The sequence below is a fragment of the Theropithecus gelada genome, chromosome 13, assembly GCF_003255815.1.
Source record: "Theropithecus gelada isolate Dixy chromosome 13, Tgel_1.0, whole genome shotgun sequence".
Lineage (NCBI taxonomy): Eukaryota > Metazoa > Chordata > Mammalia > Primates > Cercopithecidae > Theropithecus > Theropithecus gelada.
Window position 1 is genome coordinate 105,690,509 of NC_037681.1, and position 25,557 is coordinate 105,716,065.

The 25,557-nt window shown below is 36.8% G+C and overlaps 1 protein-coding gene across 1 annotated transcript in view; it reads left to right on the plus strand.

Annotated features, from left to right (window-relative positions):
- The window catches only part of DNAH6 (dynein axonemal heavy chain 6), a 326,626-nt gene that overhangs the window by 131,963 nt on the left and 169,106 nt on the right, over positions 1 to 25,557 (plus strand). Inside the window, exons 34-37 of the mRNA XM_025353865.1 lie at positions 13,545 to 14,100; positions 14,860 to 14,982; positions 17,817 to 17,999; positions 18,551 to 18,694. Of these exons, the coding sequence (XP_025209650.1) occupies positions 13,545 to 14,100; positions 14,860 to 14,982; positions 17,817 to 17,999; positions 18,551 to 18,694 (1,006 nt within the window). The remainder of the gene's footprint in view (positions 1 to 13,544; positions 14,101 to 14,859; positions 14,983 to 17,816; positions 18,000 to 18,550; positions 18,695 to 25,557) is intronic.

Here is a 25,557-nt window from a genome sequence, read left to right on the forward strand (position 1 = left end):
GTTTAAGAAATACTCGTTTAAAATAAAGATACTAAAGTTTGGGCATAATTTCAATCATTTGTGTTTTTTTATCAAAATATTATTCACCAGACTATGTGCTATACAAATTAGCATTTGGCCATAAGTTCCTGACCTAAGGGAAGTTTCTGACTCAAAAAAACTCAGACTTGGGATTTAACATAAATACAATTGCTTTTATCGATTTTGTTTTTTGTTGTTTAGTTTTACATTTCTCCAAGTTATACATGTATATAGTTTTAAAAAGAAAATAGTTTCATAAATTAGTCACATGGAAAGCAACAGTCCCCAGTCTTTCACGAACTCCAACTTCCCAAAGACAATCATTTTCTAACTCTTTTATTTATGTATTCTGCTATCCCTCTCCAGACTTCTTAATACCACATTTACACCATTTCTTTTTCTTTTTTTCCTTTTTTTTAATTTTGACTTTTTTCAGTGGTTGCCCTAGATTTTGCAATATACATTTACAAATAATCTAAGCCCACTTTCAATTAACACAATACCATTTCAGGGGAAGTGTTAGTACCTTATAATAACAATTCTATTTCTCCCTTCTATCCTAATTCCTCCCTTCCATCCCTTGTGTCATTGCTGTCATTCATTTTACTTATATATGAACATACATAAGCACATATATAATATATACATAGGCATACATAATCAAATACATTGTTGCTATACCTATTTAGAACAACCTGTTATCTGTTAGATCAATTAAGACAAAGAAAAATAAAAATTTTCGTTTTACCTTCAATTATTCCATCTTCCATGCTCTTCCTTTAGGTAGATCAGAGTTTCTGACCTATGTTATTTTTCGTCTCTCTAAAGAACTTCTTTTAATATTTCTTGCAAGGCAGGGCTACTGGCAACAAATTTTCTCAATATTTATTTGTCTGAGAAACTCTTTATTTCGTTGCTTTTGGTGTTTTAGACATGAAGTCTTTGCCCATGCCTGTGTCCTGAATGGTACTACCTAGGTTTTCCTCTAGGGTTTTTATGATATTAGGTCTAACATTTAAGTCTCTAATCCATCTTGAATTAATTTTCGTATAAGGAGTAAGGAAAGGATCCAGTTTCAGCTTTCTACTTATGGCTAGCCAATTTTCCCAGCACCATTTATTAAATAGGGAATCCTTTCCCCATTTCTTGTTTCTCTCAGGTTTGTCAAAGATCAGATGGCTGTAGATGTGTGGTATTATTTCTGAGGACTCTGTTCTGTTGCATTGGTCTATATCTCTGTTTTGGTACCAGTACCATGCTGTTTTGGTTACTGTAGCCTTGTAGTATAGTTTGAAGTCAGGTAGCGTGATGCCTCCAGCTTTGTTCTTTTGACTTAGGATTGTCTTGGCAATGAGGGCTCTTTTTTGGTTCCATATGAACTTTAAAGCAGTTTTTTCCAATTCTGTGAAGAAACTCATTGGTAGCTTGATGGGGATGGCATTGAATCTATAAATAACCTTGGGCAGTATGGCCATTTTCACGATATTGATTCTTCCTATCCATGAGCATGGTATGTTCTTCCATTTGTTTGTGTCCTCTTTTATTTCACTGAGCAGTGGTTTGTAGTTCTCCTTGAAGAGGTCCTTTACATCCCTTGTAAGTTGGATTCCTAGGTATTTTATTCTCTTTGAAGCAATTGTGAATGGAAGTTCATTCACTTTGCTGAAGTTTCTTATCAGCTTAAGGAGATTTTGGGCTGAGACAATGGGATTTTCTAAATATACAATCATGTCATCTGCAAGCCAAAATTGACAAATGGGATCTAATTAAACTAAAAACTTCTGCACAGCAAAAGAAACTACCATCAGAGTGAACAGGCAACCTACAGAATGGGAGAAAATTTTGGCAATCTACTCATCTGACAAAGGGCTAATATCCAGAACCTACAAAGAACTCAAACAAATTTACAAGAAAAAAAACAAACAACCCCATCAAAAAGCGGGCAAAGGATATGAACAGACATTTCTCAAAAGAAGACATTCATACAGCCAACAGACACATGAAAAAATGCTCATCATCACTGGCCATCAGAGAAATGCAAATCAAAACCACAATGAGATACCATCTCACACCAGTTAGAATGGCGATCATTAAAAAGTCAGGAAACAACAGGTGCTGGAGAGGATGTGGAGAAACAGGAACACTTTTACACTGTTGGTGGGATTGTAAACTAGTTCAACCATTATGGAAAACAGTATGGCGATTCCTCAAGGATCTAGAACTAGATGTACCATATGACCCAGCCATCCCATTACTGGGTATATACCCAAAGGATTATAAATCATGCTGCTATAAAGACACATGCACACGTATGTTTATTGCGGCACTATTCACAATAGCAAAGACTTGGAATCAACCCAAATGTCCATCAGTGACAGACTGGATTAAGAAAATGTGGCACATATACACCATGGAATACTATGCAGCCATAAAAAAGGATGAGTTTGTGTCCTTTGTAGGGACATGGATGCAGCTGGAAACCATCATTCTTAGCAAACTATCACAAGAACAGAAAACCAAACACCACATGTTCTCACTCCTAGGTGGGAACTGAACAATGAGATCACTTGGACGCGGGAAGGGGGACATCACACACCGGGGCCTATCATGGGGAGGGGGGAGGGGGGAGGGATTGCATTGGGAGTTATACCTGATGTAAATGATGAGTTGATGGGTGCTGACGAGTTGATGGGTACAGCACAGCAACATGGCACAAGTATACATATGTAACAAGCCTGCACATTATGCACATGTACCCTAGAACTTAAAGTATAATAATAATAAAAAATAAATTTAAAAAAAAAAAAGAAAGTCTTTATTTCTCCTTCACTTTTGAAGGATAATTTCACAGGGTACAGAATTCTAGGTTGGTGGGGTTTTCCTCATGTTTCACTCCACTCTCTTCTTGCTTGCATAGTTTCTGAGGAAAAGTCAAATGAAATTCTTATCTTTGCTCATCTATAGGTAAAGTGTTTGGTTTGTTTTTTTTTTTTCTGGCTTCTTTCTATATTTTTTCTTTAATTTTCTGTGGTTTTAAAATGACCTGCCTCGGTATAATTTTTAGGTATTTATCCTGCTTAGTGTTTTCTGAGTTTCCTGGATCTAAGGTTTGGTGGGTGACATTAATTTGGGGAAATTCTGTTATTATTCTTTCAAATATTTCTTCTGTTCTTTTCTCCCTCTCTTACCCTCTGGTATTCCTATTGCACACGTGGTACTCCTTTTGTAGTTGTACCATGGTTCTTGGGTATTATGTTGCTTTTCCAGTCTTTATTCTCTTTACTTTTCAGTTTCAGAGGTTTCTATTGAGGTACCCTTAAGCTCAGAGGTAGTTTCCTCAGCTGTGTCCAATCTACTAATAAGCCTATCAAAGGCATTCTTCATCTCTATTATAGTGTGCTGGTTTTGATAATGCATTTCTTTTTGCTTCTTTCTTTGGTTTTCCATATCTCTGCTTACATTGCCCAGCTGTTTCTGCATGCTGTCTATTTTATCCATTAGAGCCTTTCACGTATTCATCATCACTGTTCTAAATCCCTGTCCAATAATTTCAGCATCCCTCCCATGTCTGGTTCTACTGCTTGCTCTGTCTTTTCAAATGGTGGGGAGGGGTTGCCTTTTATTATACCTCATAATATTTTCTTGATGGCTGAACATGATGTAGATTTAGAAAATAAAAAGAACTGGGCCAAAAGTAAGTTGGCTATAAGTAATGTAGAGTAAGGTGCAGCAGGAGGGAAAGTGTTCTATTGTCCTAGGATTAGGACTCAGTCTTTTAATGAGCCTATGCCAACTGTAAGCTTCATAAGTGTTTCTCACTTTTTTTCTCCCCCTGTTAGGTGGTACAGGGTGACTACAGTGGCCTAGAGTTGGGTAATTCCCTTCTCCCAGTGAAAGGCTAGAGCCAGCTGGAGCTGATGTTTCCCTTCCCCCAGATCTGTTAGGCCCTGACAAAACTCTAGCAGGTTAGGCTCTGATTAATTATCCTGGCTTCTTATTAGGAAAAGCAGGGTGCTCCAGCCTATTTCTTAATGGTTTCTTTTCCCCTCCCCTGCCAGAAGCATGAAGAGATTTCTTTTTTTTTTTTTTCCAATGTGATTTTTTTTTTTCATTTCCAACTTTTATTTTAAGGTCCAGGGTACATGTGCAGGATGTGCAGGTGTGTTCCGTAGGTAAACATGTGCCATGGTGGTTTGCTGCACAGGCATTCACCCAGCATTCAGCCAGGCATTCAGCCCAGCATCCATTAGCTATTTTTCCTGACCCTCTCCCTCCTCCCACTCCCCACCCTCTGACAGGCTCTGGTGTGTGTTGTTCCCCACCATGTGTCCATGTGTTCTCATCATTTAGCTCCTACTTATAAGTGACAGCATACAGTATTTGGTGTTCTGTTCCTGCATTAGTTTGCTAAGGATAATGGCCTCCAGCTCCATCCATGTTCCTGCAAAGGATATAATCTCATTCCTCTTTATGGCTGCATAGCATTCCAAGGTGCATATGTACCACATTTTCTTTATCCAGTCTCTCATTGATGGGTTTTTAAGTCAGTTACATGTCTTTGCTATTTATAATAATGCTGCAATGAACATACACATGTATGTGTCTTTATAACAGAATGACTTATATTTTTTTAAGTATATACCCAGTAATGGGATTGCTGGATCAAATGGTAGTTCTGTTTTTAGCTCTTTAGGGAATCACTAAACTGCTTTCCACAGTGGTTGAACTAATTTACACTCCCACCAACAGTGTAAAAGCATTCTTTTTTCTCCACAACCTCACCAACATCTGTTGTTTTTCGACTTTTTAGTAATAGCCATTCTAGGCTAGGTGTGGTGGCTCACACCGGTAATCCCAACAACTTTGGGAGGACAAGGCAGGTGGATCAACTGAGGTCAAGAGTTTGAGACCAGCCTGACCAATATGGTGACACCCTGTCTCTACTAAAAATATAAAATTAGCTGGGCATGGTGGCACATGCCTGTAATCCCAGCTACTTGGGAGGCTGAGGCAGGAGAATCACTTGAACCCAGGAGGTGGAGGTTGCAGTAAGCCAAGATTGTGCCATTGCACTCCAGCCTGGACAACAAAAGTGAAACTCCATCTCAAAAAATATTAATAATAATAATAATAGCCATTCTAACTGGCATGAGATGGTATCACATTGTGGTTTTGATATGCATTTCTCTATTGATCAGTAATGTTGAGGTTTTTTTCATGTTTGTTGGCTGCATGTGTGTTGTCTTTTGAGAAGTGCTTGTTCATGTACTTTGCCCACTTTTTAATGGGGCTCTTCGTTTTTTCTTATAAATTTGTTTAAGTTCCTTATAGATGCTGGATATTAGACCTCTGCCAGATGCATAGATTGCAAAAATTTTCACATGATGGGATTTCTCTCAGATATTTACTCCAAGAACCTGGTTGAGCTCCTAGAGGTAAAATTCACAAAAGATGTGCCCCTCCACCCCATGACTGGATGCCCCTGGAGTTTTTAACTCTCAGACATCTCCACATCTAGCCTAAAGCAATTTATCAATTACAGCTGACATTTTCCTACCCTGGCACTGGCTCCTATGCTAGTTTGTTGTGATCCTGTGTATGTGACTGTCTGTGTCTCCAGTGTTGAGGGCAGAGGTATATACAGGCATACCTCATTTTATTTCATTTCATTTTATTGCACTTCGCAGATGTCATGTATTTTATAAATTGAAGGTTTGTAGTAACCCTTCATCAAGCAAGTTTATCAGCACAATTTTTCCAACAGTTTGTATTTACCATGTGTATATGTGGTAATTTTAGTAATTTTCACAATATTTCAAACTTTTTTATTATTATATCTGTTATGGTGATGTGTGATCAGTGATCTTTGATGTTACTATTGCGGTTGTTCTGGGAGCACCACAAACTGCACCCATACATGACAGCAAATTTAACTGATAAATGTGTGTGCTCTGACTGCTCCACAGACAGCCGTTCTGCCATCTCTCTCCTTCTCCTTGGGCCTCCCTCTTCTCTGAGACACAATAATATTGAAATTAGGCCAACTAATGACCCTACAGTGGTCACTAGTGTTCAGATGAAAGGAAGAGTCACACACCTCTCACCTTAAATCAAAAGCTGGAAACGATTAAGCTTAGTGAGGAAGACATGTCTAAAGCCAAGACAGGCTGAAAGCTAGGCCTCTTGTGCCAAATAGCCTAATTGTGAATGCAAAGGAAAAGATATTGAAAGAAATTAAAAGTGCTACTCCAGTGAATACATGACTGATAAGAAACATAAAGTAACCTTATTACTGATAAGGAGAAAGTTTTAGTGGTCTGGATAAAAGATTAAACCAGCCACAACATTCCATTAAGCCAAAGCCTAATCCAGATCAAGGCCCTAACTCTCTTCAATTCTATAAAGGGGGAAAAAGTGGTGAGGAAGCTGCAGAAGAAAAGTTCAAAGCTAGCAGACATGTGACTGAATTGCTGCAATCTCATAATAAAACCTGCATGGATGAGGAGATGCTTCTTATAGATTAGCAAAGAAAGTCATTTTTTGTTTGTTTGTTTCTTTGCTTCGAGACAGTCTCACTCTGTCACCCAGGCTGGAGTGCAGTGACACAATTTTGGCTCACTGCAACCTCTGCCTCCCAGGTTCAAGCAATTCTCCTGCCTCGACCTCCCAAGTAGCTGGGACTAACAGGCGCACGCCACCACCCCTGGCTAATTTTGTATTTTTGGTAGAGGAAGAGTTTCACCCTGTTGGCCAGGCTGGTCTTGAACTCCTGGCCTCAAGTGATTAGCCCGCCTCAGCCTACCAAAGTGCTGGGATTACAGCTGTGAGCCACCGTACCCAACCAAAAGTAGTTTCCTGCGATGGGATCTACTCCTGGTGAAGTAGCTAGCTTCAAACTTATTTTTCTAGCTAGCTTCATGAAGTTTCCTTCATGAAGTTGAAGCAAAGAAGTTATTTCCATAACATATAAGGTACAAGGTAAACTAGCAAATGCTGATGTAGAGGCTGCAGTAAGTTATCCAGAGCTAAGAACACTGATGAAGGTGGCTACACTAAGCAACAGATTTTTAATGTAGATAAAACAGCCTTCTATTAGAAGATGATGCCATATAGGACTTCCATAGTGAAAAAGGAGAAACCAACGCCTGGCTTCAAAGCTTTAAAGGCCAGGCTTACTCTAGTTAGAGGCTAAAGCAACTGGTGGTTTTAAGTTAAAGCCGATGCTCATTTACCACTCCAAAAACCCTAGGGCCCTTAAGAATTACACGAAATCTACTCTGCCTGTGCTCTAAAAATGAAACAACAGGGCCTGGATGACAGCATGTCTGTTTAGAGAATGGTTTACTGAATATTTTAACCCTTTTCCCATTTGCCCTGAGAGTACTCATTGGCAGCGCAGAATTTGTACTTGTGGCTGCAGAATTTAACCCGAGATAACTTTGTCAGGAATTATCTCACTTTTATTATTATTTTCACATTGCTGTAGTATACTGACTTTGGAAACAAAAGGCATCATTCTATAGCATTCTGGTTTTTAGTAGTGGTATTTCCACTTACAAAACATAGTAATTCTTGATCACTGAAAATGTCAAATCCTAGAAAGCATAACATTCCTGTGCATGATGTTAACATTGTTTTTTTAATAGTCGTTGGCCCAAGATTCATTTGATGAATCTGATTTTTCCAAAATAGATGACTCTGATGATTTGGATGATTCTAATGTTAGTTCTGTTGAGAAATAACTCCAAGAACAGTTTTTACATTTTATTTTCACACTGAAAAGCAGTCAGATTTCTTTCAGCCTCACAGAGCATGTTTATATAAAATTAAATGAGCACTGGCAGTGAGCTGCCCTTTTTTGTTCTAAATGAGAAAAGGGCTAAATCACCATTGAGAGTTACTGCTCAGAAAAAAAGACTCCTTTTCAAATATTGCTGCTCATTGGCAATGCACCTGGTCACTCAAGGCCTCTGAGGGAGATGTACAAGAAGATGAATGTTGTTTTCATGCCTGCTAACACAACATCCATTCTGTAGCCCATGTATCAAGGAGTACTTTCAACTTTCAAGTCTTATTATTTAAGAAACATATTTTGTGATGCTCTATCTGCCATAGATAGTGATTTCTCTAATGGATCCAGGCAAAGTTAATTTTAAAACCTTCTGAAAAGGATGCATCATTCTAGATGTCATTAAGAACATTCATGATTCATGGTAAGACAGAATGTCAACATTAACAGGAGTTTGGAAACAGTTGATTCCAACCCTCATGGATGATTTTGAGGGGTTTAAGACCTCAGTGAGGGAAGTAACTACAGATGTGGTGGAAACAGCAAGAGAACTAGAATTAGAAGTGGAGCCTGAAGATGTGACTGAATTGCTGCAATCTCATCATCAGATGTGAATGGATGAGGAGTTGCTTCTTATGGATTAGCAAAGAAAGTAGTTTCCTGAGATGGGATCTATTCCTGGTGAAGATGCTGTAAATGTTGTTGAAATGACAACAAAAGACTCAGACTATTACATAAATATAGTTGATAAAGCAGTGGAAGGGTTTGAGAGAACTGACTTCAACTTTGAAAGAAGTTGAATGCTATCAAACAGCATCACAGCACATAGATATCTTTCACAAAAGAGTCAATGAACATGGCAAACATTATTGTTGTCTTATTTTAAGAAATTGCCACAGTCACTCCAGCCTTCAGCAACTACCATCCTGCTCAGTCAGCAGCTATCAACATTGAGGTAAGACCCTCTGCCAGCAAAAAGATTATGACTTGCCGACAGCTCAGATGGTCATTAGCCTTTTTTAGCAATAAAGCATTTTTAAATAAAGGTATGTACATTTTTTAGACATAATGCTATTGCATGCTTAAATGACTACAGTATAGCATAGCAATAAATTTTATATGCACTGAGAAACCAAAAAACGAGTTGCTTTATTGCTATATTCACTTTATTGTAGTGCTCTGAAACTGAACCCACAGCATTTCTGAAGGATGCTTATATATAAATATACAATTACTTTTCACAATGAATGGTAATACCATGTTCATAATAGGAGCTCATATTTTTATTTATCGTGTTCTTTCTTCCTTTCTGATGCTCCAAGTTTGCTTCTTTTCATCGTTTCTTTTTGCTTAGGGAAATTCCCTTTAGCCATTCTTCATGGTAGATCTGCTGGCTGCAAATTCATTTCCTTTTCCTTTATCTGAGAATGTCTTTATTTCCCTTCATTCTAGAGGGATATTTTCCCTGGGTATAAGATTCTGGAGTGACAGTTGTTTCAGTACTTGAAAGCTGTTGTACCATATACTTCCCATGTACACCATGAAATTCTATGCAGCCATTAAAAGGAATGAGATCATGTCCTTTACAGGGACATGGATAAAGCTGGACACCATAACTCAGCAAACTAATGTAGGAACAGAAAACCAAACACCACATGTTCTCACTTATAAGTGGGAGCTGAAAAATGATGGATTGATAGGTGCAGCAAACCACCATGGCACACATTTACCTATGTAACAAACCCGCACATCCTGCACATGTACCCCCCAGAACTGAAAATAAAACATTTTTTTAAAAAGATGTACCACTTCCTGTCAGCCTCCATGGTCTCAGATGAGAATTTTGCTGTTATTCTGTGTGGGGTTTTTTTCCCTGTTGGTAAGGTGTCATTTCTTTTTTTTCTTCTGGCTGCTGCTAAGATTGTTTTCATTGTCTTCCGTGTTTACAAGTTTGACTATGTTGTTTCTTCATATGGATTTCTTCGGGTTTATCCTGTTTGAGATTTGATCAACGTCTTAAATCTGTAGGTTCGTGCTTTTTGGCAAATGTGTGACATTTTCAGTCATTATTTCTCTGAATACTTCTTCAGCTCTTTCATCTTTCCCCATCGTTTGAGACTCTAATGACACAAATGTTAGATCTTTTGTTATATTTCCATAGGTCTCCAAGGGCTGCTCATTTTTTTTTTCAGACAATTTTCTCTATCTTGTTCAGATTGGGTAACTTCTATTATTCTGTCTTGCAGTTTACCAGTTCTTTCCTCTATCCCTTCCATTTTGCTCTTGAACCCATCTGTTGATTTTTTATTGTATTTTTTCAGTTCTAAAATTTCTTTTTTTTCTTTTTTATTATTATTATACTTTAAGTTCTAGGGTACATGTGCATAACGTGCAGGTTTGTTACATATGTATAATTGTGCCATGTTGGCGTGCTGCACCCATCAACTCGTCAGCACCCATCAACTCATCATTTACATCAGGTATAACTCCCAATGCAATCCTTCCCCCCTCCCCCCTCCCCATGATAGGCCCCATATGACCCAGCCATCCCATTACTGGGTATATACCCAAAGGATTATAAATCATGCTGCTATAAAGACACATGCACACGGATGTTTATTGCGGCACTATTCACAATAGCAAAGACTTGGAATCAACCCAAATGTCCATCAGTGACAGACTGGATTAAGAAAATGTGGCACATATACACCATGGAATACTATGCAGCCATAAAAAAGGATGAGTTTGTGTCCTTTGTAGGGACCTGGATGCAGCTGGAAACCATCATTCTCAGCAAACTATCGCAAGAACAGAAAACCAAACACCGCATGTTCTCACTCATAGGTGGGAACTGAACAATGAGATCACTTGGACTCGGGAAGGAGAACAGTTCTAAAATTTCTCACAGGTTCTTTGTATATTCTTTTTTCTTTCTTTTTTTTGGCTGAGATGTGCTTATATTCTTTTGTTTCTAATGTGTTCATAATGGGTTCTTAAAACATTTTCATGATGTCTGTTTTAAGATAATGATCTCACCTGTGTGTAGTCACATGCACCTATAGTCCTGGCTAGTCAGAAGGCTGAGGCAGGAAGATTGTTGGAGCCCAGGAGTTCAAGGCCAGCCTGGGCAGTATAGTGAGACCGTATCCCTTAAGAAATAAAATACATTTGTCAGACAGTTTTAACATCTCTCTTATCTCAGTGTTAGCATCTATTGATTGTCTCTCTTAGTTCAGTTTGAGATCTTTCTGGCTTTTGATATGATGAATGATTTTTATTGAAACCTACTTATCTGAGATATTATGTTATGAGACTCTAGATCTTATCTAAACTTGTTTTAGCTGGCTTTTCCTGATGCCACACCAGCAAGAGAAATTAGAAATGCAACTTTGTTACTGCCAGGTGGGGATAGAATTCAAGTTTTATTGGTGTCTGGTGGAAGCAGTCATTTCTGCTGTGTAGGGGTGGGAGTTCCAGCTCCCTGGCAGTCCTCCAGTGATATTGTCCTGGATAGAAGAGTAGAAATACCTCATTACTGCTCCCCATGTAACCTCCACTGATGCCACAGGGAAGACAGCTGTATTACCCCTGGACAGTGGTAAAAGTCCTAACTCTCCACTGTGCCTCCTCTGATGCCACCCATCAGAGAGAGGAAGGGGTGCTTCATTATTCCTGGGGAGGGCTGGAAGTCCAGGCTTCCCATATGGTCTCCACTAATACCAAAGGGAGTATCATTACTTCCCAGTGAGGATGAAAGTACATCCCTATATGGCCTTCTCTGACACCATGGGGGAATGAGGAGAGGAATTTCAGGAGACTTGTTACACCCTAGCTAGAGTGGAAGTCTGGGCTCCGTACTCAGTATCTGCTGGTGTGGGTAGGAATAAATACCTCAGGAGTTTTCAGTGGTGTTTGGTTAGAGTAGAGCAGTTATTGCCTAAAAGTTTTCTGTCTTGCTGGGCTGCCCCTTTCCTGGTCCTTTGGATAAAGGCGGTAAGCTTTTCCTAGGGCTTTTTTAAAAAATCTGTGCCCATTGGCATTTCTGGATTGCCAGCATATAAAAGACAAAAAGACACAAGAGACTCGACACTGTTATTGCTTGCATCTTAAGTACCTAGCCAGTCTGCCTTTTCTCTACCTTTCAGAGTCTTCTTTCATTTATTTTACTTAATGTACAGGGATTTTAGTTGTACTTAATGGAAGGAATAGGGAAAAGTAAGTCTGTTCCATCTTTCCGGAGAAATAAGTTGGTTGACATTTTCATGTATTACCTTTAATACATTTCTATTTTTACAGCTGTTGCTTTTTCAATTAGTTACATATCTTAAGCATCTTTTTCATGTTAGTATATATGCATGAGTCTATTTTTTTGTACTGCTGCTAGACTGCTATTATGTAAGATAGTACTTTGAGACATAATAAACCTATAGAACTATTTTAATGTGAAAGGTCTTATATATGGACATTTAGATTTTTTCCTAATTGTTTTCTGTGCTAATAATGAACATTCCTATACATATATCTTTGCACAGGTGTGATATTTCTACAAGGGAGATTCCTGGAAGTAAGTTTCCTAGGTCATAGGGTTTGCACATTTTTTATTTAAATAGATTCAATCAAATTGTCCTCCAAAGATGAGTTACCCTTTAACATTTACATAAGTGGTTTTATGAAGGTGCCTATTTCCCCATAAGTGTTTTAAAGAGGGGCCAAATGTAGTAGCCTATTTTAATATTCATTTCCGTAACTGTTAGAGTCATTGGGTATCATTTCCTATGTTCATTATTTATTTATAATTATTATTCTTGGAGCATGTTCCTATTGTACTCTTACTTACTGATTTATAGAAACACATAACCTTTATTGATATAAACATTGGAAATGTTTTTCTAAGTCTCTCATTCATGCTTTAGGTTTGTATATAAAGCCTTTTATCTCACAGAAGTTTGATTTTTGTCTGTTTGTTTTTCTTTTTTCACTCTGTCAACTTCTTTTTACAGTTGTAGATATCCTGCCTTTCTTAGAAAGACCGCCTTACCACAATGTTGCAAAATTTAGCTCTTGTACTTTCTTCTAGTACTTTGGTCACTTTATGTAAGGTTTTAACTGTATCACAGATGTATTTGTGTAAATAATGTGAAGTAAAGATTTAGCTTCTTTTTTCCCATAGAAACATCTCATATCAACTGTTTCCTATAGAAACAGTCACATTTTTCCTTCCTCCCTTCTTGCATAATACTAATTTTAATTCTATATTCATCTTATTTTTCTGAATAGCCACATACAGTTATGAGCATATGTAAGTGATTTTAGGAAAATTTGAGCTATAAATATAATTTTAAATATAATTTTAAAATAATTTTAAATTTTTAAGTGAGATATTTTATATTTTTTAAATAATTAAAAATAAGTTCATCACCTTCTATATGCTTGGTACTGTGCCATGTACTGTGAGAAATACAGAAAGAAACACAAAAGATATTGCTTACTCCCAAGAAGCTCCTGATATACTTATGAACATTGGTCTACTATACAGGAAACAAACAAAATCATACATGATATCAGAGAAATGATAGATTCTGGTACAGCATGTAGGACAAACTAATACTGTACATGTTCAGAAGAGAAAGATCAATGAGAAACAATAAGACTCATAATATTTCATTGATTGTAACAAATATGGGAAAAATCAATGACCAGTTGTTCCTAATTGATTTTATTTTTGTTTTGACAGTGGAATCATATCTGACCTTTTTCCTGGAGTCCAAATTCCAGAACATGATTATGGTATTTTACAGTCAACAATTGTGGATGTCATGAATGGACAAAATCTTCAGCCTGAGATGTGTATGGTTAGAAAGGTGATACAGTTTTATGAAACAATGCTAGTAAGGCATGGTGTTATGTTAGTTGGACCAACAGGAGGTGGCAAGACCACAGTTTACCGAATACTAGCAGAAACTTTAGGGAATTTACAAAAACTTGGGATAGAAAATCCCTTTTACCAAGCAGTTAAAACATATGTTCTCAACCCTAAATCAATTACCATGGGCGAATTATATGGAGAGGTTAATAACTTAACCTTGGAATGGAAAGATGGTTTGATGGCACTAAGTGTCCGAGCAGCTGTGAATGATACTTCAGAAGACCATAAATGGATCATCAGTGATGGGCCAGTAGATGCTCTTTGGATTGAAAACATGAATACAGTGCTGGATGATAACAAGATGCTTTGCCTGGCTAACAGTGAGAGGATTAAACTCACACCTCAAATTCACATGCTTTTTGAGGTAGGTGTACACATTACTGTGGAGTGAAATCATTCATTAAATTGGCATACCATCATTACATTTTTTCTCACACTGATGTAGCCTTTACTATCTATAATGTCTATTATTATGTTCTGTTTACTTACTTATTAAATTACCCTTTTGTAATAGATTGACAGTCAAAGTCTCAAATGTTCTTGTCTCTATAAATAGGAAGTACAATAAATTCTGGCTTCCCTGAGAGAGGGAGAGAGAGGAAGAAAGAGAGAGAGAGAGCACTTTGTATCATTTGAAATGCATTTTAAATTTAAAAATTATTATATTTAATAAGAATAAATTATCCCATTGTGATATGAATATTTGATGAGGGATTGGGAGAGGAATGTGGACCAAGTACAGCTACAAACATTATGAAGGATGCCACCTGTGTTCTATTCATTCATCAAATACTGATTGAATGCCTACTATGTGCTAGGGATTCTAATACAAGAATGAAAAGGAGAAAAGAGAAAAGCAAAGAGAAGAAAGAAAAAATAGCCCTGCCCATAGAATTTGACAGTATCCTCCTGTACTTGTGGGAATTTTTTCGCCTTATACTCATTTAACTTTGTTCTTGCATTTCTAATTACTTATTGCTCTCCCACTCTCTTCCACACAAAGCCTTTCAATGTTAAGTTAGACTTTAAAAGTGTGAATCATTTTATAAGTGTGAACACTGAAGTTGGAGAAATAAGGAAGTATCATATTAGCGGTTTCCTGCTCAACTTTCTTCAACTTTAGGTGCAAGATCTGCGGGTTGCCTCCCCTGCAACTGTCAGTCGATGTGGAATGGTGTTTGTGGATCCTGAAGAACTGAAATGGATGCCTTATGTTAAAACTTGGATGAAGGGTATTTCTAAAAATGTAAGTGCAATCAGATATTCCCCAATATCTCCATCTGTCAGGACTCACGTTGCCTTCTAGTGCACAAATAACAATATGTTAAGGACTCATGGTGCTTGATTGAGGGGACTTCATTATTTTACCTAGTCCTCCCTATGGATTCCTAGAATCCTCCAGGAATGTTTATATACTCCCCAAATCTGTCCTCATTTCTTGTTACCCCAGCCTGCCAGCCGGCCTACTCACACTTCCTCCTGCCTATTCTGTCTGGCTTCTCCCCAGACTGAAACACAAGCCACTTTTGTGAGTCCCTAAAAACACAACTTCAACAGCCTGAGGCATTGAGACTTTGCAGAAAGCTTGGGAGTAATAAAACAGAACCAAAAGGAAGAAAAAGAATATTTAAGTCTAGACCCTAACTGTCATTGTTTTTGGATTTTCAGAGCCCCTAACACCTATGACAGCCAAAGATAAAAGAAAACCCATTTACATCCTACCCCAATTGTAGGTGCGAGACCTAAGACACATTCTAACCTCAGAGGTACAATTCCACCCAAATTGAAGAAAAGCTTATACATTGTTATTCAAAACAAATCAGTTTCATACTACTTTCTGTAGCTTCTCCATTCTAACACAGAATTTTTCTCTTTAGCTTAGCTGAACAAGTAGTCCTTTGAGATGTTTCCCCCACATCTCATCCCCTACTCCAAATAAGCCGTCTTCGTCTCTGCCTCTCCCCCTCCAAAGATGAGCCGGAAAACTATTGTTTTCCTCCTTTCTTTGCATGAACATTTTAAGAATATTATGGTCTAGTCTCAGAGTACCTTATTAAAGACAGTAATTCTCAGAATTGAGAGTTTATCATTGGCTACCTTAAGACTTTTAACTTTTCTGAATTCACTTTTTTAAAATTAGCAGATATTTTTATGCCTAGGGCAGTTTTAAGTTTATAGAAAAATTGAACAGAAATGAGGGTTCCCATGTACTCCCTCACCCCCAAACAGTTTCACCTATTATTTACACTGCATAAATGGTGAACCAGTATTAGTACATTATTATTAACCAAAGTGCATACTTTGTGTTAGAGTTCACTCTTTGTGTACAATTTATGGGTTTTGAAAAATGCATAGTGTCATGTTTCCACCATTACAGTATCAGGCAGAATAGTTTCATTGCTCTAAAAATCCTCTGAGATCTACCTTCTGAATATCATCCCTCCTCCCATCCCTTAACCCCTGCAACCACTGACCTTTTTACTATCTCTGTAGTTTTACCTTTTCTAAAATGTCATACAGTTGAAATCGTATAGTACATAGCCTTTTCAGACTGGCTTCTTTTTACTTGGTAATATTCATTTAAGGTACTTCCATGTCTTTCTGTGGTTTGGTAACTTATTTCTTTTTAGCATTGGATATTTTTTTTTACAATCTTCACATTGTATAAATATTTCATCTTCTATTCTCATAACAGTGTGTTTCCCAGAGTAGAAGTTAATTTTAATGAAATTCAACTTACCAGTTTGTTCCCTCATGGATGATGCCTTTGGTGTCATACCTAAGAAGTCATTACCAAGCCCAAAGTCATGTAGATTTTCTCCTGTAATCTTCTAAAAACTTCATATTTTGTGTTTTGCGTTTATAATCCATTTTCAATTAATTTTTAGGAAGGTATAAGGTCTGTGTCTAAATTCGTTTTTTTGCATGTGTATATCCAGTTGTTCCAGCACCATTTGTTGAAAAGACTGTCCTTTCTCCATCGGATTGCCTTTGCTTTTTTGTTAAAAATCAATTGACTGTATTTATGTAGGTCTATTTCTGTGCTCTCCATTCTGTTCCATTGATCTACTTGTCCATTCTTTCACCAATAACCCACTGTCTTGATTACTGCAGCTGTATAGTAAGTCTTGAAGTTGGGTAGTGTCAGTTTTTCAACTTTGTTCTTTTTCTTCATTGTTGTGTTGGTTATTCTGGGTCTTTTGCCTTTCCATATAAACTTTAGAATCAGTTTGTCAATTAATCCACAAAGTAACTTGCTGAAATTTTGACTGAGATTTTGTTAAATTTATAGATAACATCAGAGAAATTGACATCATAAGACTATTTAGTCTTCCTACCCATGAATGTGGTATTTCTCTCTATTTATTTAGTAGTTCTTTAGCTTCTTTCATCAGAGTATTATAGCTTGTCTTATATAGATCTAGTACATATTTTGATATATTTATAATTAATTTATTTTTGGCACTAATGTAAATTGTATTGTATTTTTAATTTCAAATTTCAATTGCTCCTTGCTGGTGTATAAGAAAATGATTGACTTGTATATGTTAACCTCATATCCCGCAACTTTACCATAATTACCTATGAGTTCCAGTTTTGTTTGTTTTGTTTTGTCAATTTAGGTAGATTTTCCACATAGACAATTATGTTATTTGTGAACAAAGACAGTTTTACTTCTTCCTTCCCAATCTGTACACCTTTTATTTCCTTTTATTGTCCTATTGCATTAGCTAGGACTTCAGGACAAAGTTGAATAAGAGTAGTGAGAAGGATTGAATTCACTTTTAAATATTTTATGTATTGGCAGCTTAAGAAATAATTATGAAATTAACACCTCTGAACCCATTGCCAGACCGAGAAATAGAATGCAATCAACTACCCATAATTTCCCCCATGTATCCCTTCCCAGTCATAAAAGGTTTCCTTAAAATTTAATTTGTTTAATATGTTGTGATAGTTATAGCCTTTGGTCTAAAGATCACTGAATATATAGAAATATCCAGATTTTAACCAACCCAATTCTAAACTGAATTATGTATTTATCAGGTCTTGCTAAACTATCATTTGTTTCATTTTCAGCTGAATGAGGAAACCCAAGAATATATATTAAATCTTTTCCAACGTTATGTTGATGAAGGTTTACATTTTATCAATAAAAAGTGCAGCCAAGCAATTCCACAAGTGGACATCAGCAAAGTTACTACACTCTGTTGCTTATTGGAGTCCTTGATACTTGGGAAAGATGGAGTTAACTTGGCAATGGTATGAAGAGTTTTCTTACTGCTATGAAGTTAGAAAAATTAGATTATTGTATAAATTCCTTGCAAAGAAATGACTCCATTCTAAAATATAACCATTTGATTTTTAAGTTACTTTTTCAGGGGACTAATAGCTATGATTACATTCATAGAATCTCAAAGCTACAAGGAACGTTAGCATGTATAGTTTATTCCTCTACTCAATTTTGAATTCTCTTACAGTCTACAACATATTCCCAATACAAGATATTCTCAATCTGCTTACATACCTTCATGCAGGTATTTTAAAAATTATAATAATCAGTTGAAAGGCAAACTTGGACTTTTTTTCCCTACATATTCCTTCTCATTCATTTTCTCATCAGTGATTATAATATATAACTATAAGAAAACACTACTCTGTGAACCATTGCATGAAGTGTAAGAAACATACACTGTGCCCATTTAAAAATGTGTTAGTCTAAATGAAAGAAAAATACCTTTACACTTTGCAGCTTAGGATTCTTTTTATGTTTATATATAAAATATTAAGTCTGTTTCTCTTTATTCTTTCAGGAACAAACAAAACTGAACACTATACTATGTCAGACTTTTGTATTCTGTTATTTGTGGTCTTTGGGTGGAAACCTAACCGAAAACTATTGGGATTCTTTTGATACATTTATTAGAACACAATTTGATGATAATCCTGATGCCAGGGTAAGAACCAAATAAATTACATTTTAGCATAATAATTCTGAATCATTAAAATTAAATTTTAAGATTAAAACTTTAAAAACTTTAGTTCTATTGAAAATATAACTTATACACTAAGCTGGTTCCTAAAAGTATTCATGTTTTTCTAACCATAGATAACATTTATCATATTTTTTAAGTCAGGAGCCCTCTCCTAGTCATATTAAAAAAGTAAGATGTGTAAGTATATAAAAACTCTCTACTGTAAACAACTATTGAATTCTAGTCAGTAAATTTATTTTTCACAGTGTGAAAATAACAGTGTGATTGGTTAGCTATTCTGAATTGCTGGAATGTACTTGGTATATATTCTAAGATTGACTAAATAAGTAAATATATTGAGAATAATGGCAATGAATTTCTCACTGTTAGAGACGGGATTTAAAAATATGGAGGGAGAAAAATTAGAATGCACTCTGTTTTATTGGATTGGAATAGCAGGTCTCAGTACTCATTGATATTCAAAATGTTAACATACATACATGTAATTGTATGAAAATTGCCTGGGCACATGGCTCACACCTGTAATCCCAGTATTTTAGGAGGGTAAAGCAGGAGGACCACTTGAGGCCAAGAGTTTGAGACTAGCCTGTGCAATATAGCAAGACTCCTGTCTCTACAAAAAAATTTTTTAGTATCCAAGCTCAATGGTGCACACCTGTAGTTCTAGCTACTCAGGAGGCTGAGGCAAGAGGATCTCTTGAGCCCAGGAGTTTGAGGCTGCACTGAGCTATGATCTTACCACTGCACTCCAGCCTGGGCAACAGAGCAAGGCTCTGTCTTTAAATAAATAAGTAAATGTATGAAAATTGATATGTGTATAGATCAATTTTCTAGTCCATTTTATATATATAAATTTTTATATACATATAAAATTTTATATACATGTAATTTTCTAGTCCGTGTGCTGAAAGGAACTAGACACAAAGACACCTTGATAGCAGCAATGAGCATATCTGGTATACTTATTTTTAAATACTATTGTCATCCTCCACTAAAGAAAATGAGCAATTCTTAGTAAAATAGTTGATTTCAAGACTGGATCAGGGAAAATACAAAACAACTCTTTTATGTTGCATAGTAAAAAAGTGCTCAAAGAATGATGTGACATGTCAAAAGAACACAGAAGGCAGTTTGAAGAGACTTCCACTGGTAAAAACTGGATAGATTTAAGCATCAAAATCAATAATCATAGTATAGGATCATAACCCTTTTAGTAAAATAAAAATCTGTAATAAAATAAAAATAAAAATCCATACTCATAATAAAAATATGCATGACTAAATAAATAAGTAGGGAAGAAAGAAAAACTCTTTCTTATAGCTAATACAAACTAACCTACGCAGAAGAAATAATGGATAAAGTTAGAAAGTCATCACCTTGCAACCATTATTGTAATAATTGATTTAGGCAGGAATCATCAATGAATACTGAAATTAGTGGGTAGAGGTTTCATGATAAGCAGTACTTACATAGTTTCTAAGTATTTACTAAACAAAACAAAACAAAACAAGCTAAAAAAACAAACTTGTAAACAGCACCTTAGCTACATGATCAATTTAACTTAATTAGTGGGTAGAGATTTCATGATAAGCAGTATTTACATAGTTTCTAAGTGTTTACTTAAAAAAAAAAAAAACACGTGTAAACAGCACCTTAGCTACATGATCAATTTAACTTAACTAACATCAAGGCAAACCTGTGCCTGCTTCCTAATATGGGGCACTGTGAAAGATGTAATCTTGCTTCTGTGATATTTATTTCAAAAATGTATAACTTGAATCTAATCATGAGGTTACACCTGGAAAACCCAAACCAATGAATATTTTGTAAAATAAACTGGACTATATTCTTCAAATATATCTATGTCATAAGAGACAAAGTTGAGAGACTTTTCTGAATAAAAGGAGACTAAAGAGAGATAATTAAATGCAATGCATGATCCTGGATTGGATCTTAGACTTGGAAAATTATAGCTATAAATTATATTATTGGAAAAAATGGCAATATTTGAATATAGAATATAAATTAAATAATATGTCAGTATTCAATAAATTTTATCACCTAAGTATTTTTTTTAAATATGTCTTTTTGTCTTCATCCTTGCTGCCTTTGGATAACCCAGATTCTTATTATTTCTTCCATGAGCTATTAAAATATCCTATTTATTATTCCTTTGATTTTGCTCCAGTCATATCTAATTCACCCTCTCTACCAGTATTTTTAAAGTTAAAGGTCACAATCTATTAATTGGTCATGAAATCAAGTGAAAGGGTCACAACCCAGTTTTTAAAAAGGAAATATCCTCTACCACAACTTTCAGTAAACACTATATCGGAGAGTCTAACCAGTGCAATAAGGCAAGAGAAAGAAATAAAACATATAAACTTTGGAAAGGAAAAAGTAAAATAGTCATTATTTGCAGAAAAAAATGACTGAATATGTAGAAAATCCTAAAATATCTACAAATAAATGATTACAATTAATAAGTACGTTAGTAAGGCCCTTGGATATAAGGTCTACAAAGAGTTAATGAATGAAAATTTAAAAGAATACCATTTATAAAAGTAACAAAATACCAACTACTTAGGAATAAATTAATGAATGATGTGAAAGACCTCTGCTGAAAAGTACAAAACATTGTTGAGAGAAATTTTAAAAGATCTGTATAAATGAAGAGATATACTATGTTCATGGATTGAGATACTTTTATTAAGTTATCAGTTCTTTCCAAAATATTTTGAAGATTCCAGGCAACTTCAGTCCCAAAATCCCCAACAAAATTTTTCCATGAAATCTGACAATCTCATTCTAAAATTTATACAAAAAGGTCAAATAACTGAGATAATCTTGAAGGAACACACATTTGGAGGACTTAAACTACATGACTTGAATAATTCAAGGCAATGAAACAGCAGCAATTCAGAGTGTGGCATTGGTGAAAGGATATCAAATAGACAAACTAATATTGACAAAGAAGTGGAAGAAAGAAGCCTTCTGAGGTGCTGTACATGTTCTATATTTTAATCTAGGGTGGTTATATTAATATTTATATATATGAAATTCTCTAAAATAGACTCAATATTTGACAAAAAAGGTTATGTTATACCTTGAGGTTTAAAAAAAAAAATAGAATAAAAAGTAGAGTGAATTGAGGAGGTTCCAAGATAGCCAAATAGGAACAACTCCAGTCTACAGTTCCCAGCATGAACGATACAGAAGACGGGTGATTTCTGCATTTCCAACTGAGGTACTGGGTTCATCTCACTGGGGCTTGTCAGACAGTGGGTGCAGCCCACAGAGCGGGATAGGGCATCACCTCACCCAGGAAGCACAAGGAGTTGGGTAATTCCTTTTCCTAGCCAAGGGAAGCTGTGACAGATGGTACCTGGAAAATCGGGACACTCCCACCCTAATACTGCTCTTTTCCAACAGTCTTAGCAAACGGCGCACCAGGAGATTATATCCCACGCCTGGCGCACAGGGTCCTATGCCCACAGAGCCTCGCTCACTGCTAGCACAGCAGTCTGAGACTGAACTGCAAGACAGCAGCAAGGCTTGGGGAGGGGCGTCCACCACTGCTGAGGCTTGAGTAGGTAAACAAAGCAGCCAGGAAGCTCTAACTGGGTGGAGCCCACCGCAGCTCAAGAATGCCTTTCTGCCTCTGTAGACTCCACCTCTGGGGGCAGGTCATAGCTGAACAAAAAGCAGCAGAAACTTCTGCAGGCTTAAATGTCCCTGTCTGACAGCTTTGAAGAGAGTAGTGGTTCTCCCAGCACAGAGTTTGAGATCTGAGAACGGACAGACTGCCTCCTCAAGTGGGTCCCTGACCCCTGAGTAGCCTAACTGGGAGACACCTCCCAGTAGGGGCTGACCAACACCTCATACATCTGGGTGTCCCTCTGAGGTGAAGCTTCCAGAGGAAGGATCAGTCAGCAACATTTCCCATTCTGCAATATTTGCTGTTCTCCAGCCTCCACTGGTGATACCCAGTCAAACAGGGTCTAGAGTGGACCTCCAGCAAATTCCAACAGACCTGCAGCTGAGGGTCCTGACTATTAGAAGGAAAAAAACAAACAGAAAGGATATCCACACCAAAACCCCATCTGTACATCACCATCATCAAAGACCAAAGGTAGATAAAACCACAAAGATAGGGAGAAACAAGAGCAGAAAAGCTGAAAATTCTAAAAATCAGAACACCTCTTCTCCTCAAAAGGAACGCAAATCCTTTCCAGCAATGGAACAAAGCTGGACGGAGAATGACTTTGATGAGTTGAGAGAAGAAAGCTTCAGACGATCGGTAATAACAAACTTCTCCGAGCTAAAGGAGGATGTTCGAACCCATCACAAAGAAGCTAAAAACCTTGAAAAAAGATTAGACAAATGGCTAACTAGAATAAACAGCATAGAGAATGACCTGATGGAGCTGAAAACCATGGCATGAGAACTACATGATGCATAAATGACCTGATGGAGCTGAAAACCATGGCATGAGAACTACATGATGCATACACAAGCTTCAGCGGCCGATTCAATCAAGTGGAAGAAAGGGTATCAGTGATTGAAGATCAAATAAATGAAATGAAGTAAGAAAAGAAGTTTAGAGAAAAATGAGTAAAAAGAAATGAACAAAGTCTCCAGGAAATATGGGACTATGTGAAAAGACCAAATCTACATCTGATTGATGTACCTGAAACTGATGGGGAGAATGGAACCAAGTTGGAAAACACTCTGCAGGATATCATCCAGGAGAACTTCTCCAACCTAACAAGGCAGGCCAACATTCATATTCAGGAAATACAGAGAACACCACAAAGATACTCCTCGAGAAGAGCAACTCCAGATTCACCAAAGTTGAAATGAAGGAAAAAATATTAAGGGCAGCCAGAGAGAAAAGTCGGGTTACCCACAAAGGGAAGCCCATCAGACTAACAGCGGATCTCTCGGCAGAAACTCTACAAGCCAGAAGAGAGTGGGGGCCAATGTTCAACATTCTTAAACAAAAGAATTTTCAACCCAGGATTTCATATCCAGCCAAATTAAGCTTCATAAGTGAAGGAGAAATAAAATCCTTTACAGACAAGCAAATGCTTAGGGATTTTGTCACCACCAGGCCTGCCTTACAAGAGCTCCTGAAGGAAGCACTAAACATGGAAAGGAACAACCGGTACCAGCCATTGCAAAAACATGCCAAATTGTAAAGACCATTGATGCTAGGAAGAAACTGCATCAACTAATGAGCAAAATAACCAGGTAACATCATAATGACAGGATCAAATTCACACATAACAATATTAACCTTAAATGTAAATGGGCTAAATGCTCCAATTAAAAGACACAGACTGGCAAATTGGATAAAGAGCCAAGGCCCATCAGTGTGCTGTATTCAGGAGACCCATCTCACATGCAGAGAAACACATAGGCTCAAAATAAAGGGATGGAGGAAGATCTACCAAGCAAATGGAAAACAAAAAAAGGAGGGGTTGCAATCCTAGTCTCTGATAAAACAGACTTTAAACCAACAAAGATCAAAAGAGACAAAGAAGGCCATTACATAATGGTAAAGGGATTAATTCAACAAGAAGAGCTAACTATCCTAAACATGCACCCAATACAGGAGCACCCAGATTCACAAAGCAAGTCCTTAGAGACCTAAAAAGAGACTTAGACTCCCACACAATAATAATGGGAGACTTTAACACCCCACTGTCAACATTAGATAGATCAATGAGACAGAAACTTAACAAGGATATCCATGACTTGAGCTCATCTCTGCACCAAGTGGACCTAATAGACATCTACAGAACTCTCCACCCCAAATCAACAGAATATACATTCTTCTCAGCACCACATCGCACTTATTCCAAAATTGGCTACATAGTTGGAAGAAAAGCACTCCTCAGCAAATGTAAAAGAACAGAAATCACAACAAACTGTCTCTCAAACCACAGTGCAATCAAACTAGAACTCAGGATTAAGAAACTCACTCAAAACTGCACAACTACATGGAAACTGAACAACCTGCTCCCGGATGACTACTGGGTACATAACAAAATGAAAGCAGAAATAAAGATGTTCTTTGAAACCAATGAGAACAAAGACACAACATACCAGAATCTCTGGGACACATTTAAAGCAGTGTGTAGAGGGAAATTTATAGCACTAAATGCCCACAGGAGAAAGCAGAAAATATCTAAAACTGACACCCTAACATCACAATTAAAAGAGCTAGAAAAGCAAGAGCAAACGCATTCAAAAGCTAGCAGAAGGCAAGAAATAGCTAAGATCAGAGCAGAACTCAAGGAGATAGAGACACAATAAACCCTTCAAAAAAATCAATGAATCCAGGAGCTGGTTTTTTGAAAAAATCAACAAAATTGATAGACCGCTAGCAAGACTAATAAAGAAGAAAAGAGAGAAGAATCAAATAGACTCAATAAAAAATGATAAAGGGGATATCACCACCGACCCCACAGAAATACAAACTACCATCAGAGAATACTATAAACACCTCTACGCAAATAAACTAGAAAATCTAGAAGAAATGGATAATTTCCTGGACACTTACACTCTCCCAAGGCTAAACCAGGAAGAAGCTGAATCCCTGAATAGACCAACAGCAGGCTCTGAAATTGAGGCAATAATTAATAGCCTACCAACCAAAAAAAGTCCAGGACCAGATGGATTCATAGCTGAATTCTACCAGAGATACAAAGAGGAGCTGGTACCATTCCTTGTGAAACTATTCCAATCAATAGAAAAAGAGGGAATTCTTCCTTACTCATTTTATGAGACCAGCATCATCCTGATGCCAAAGCCTGGCA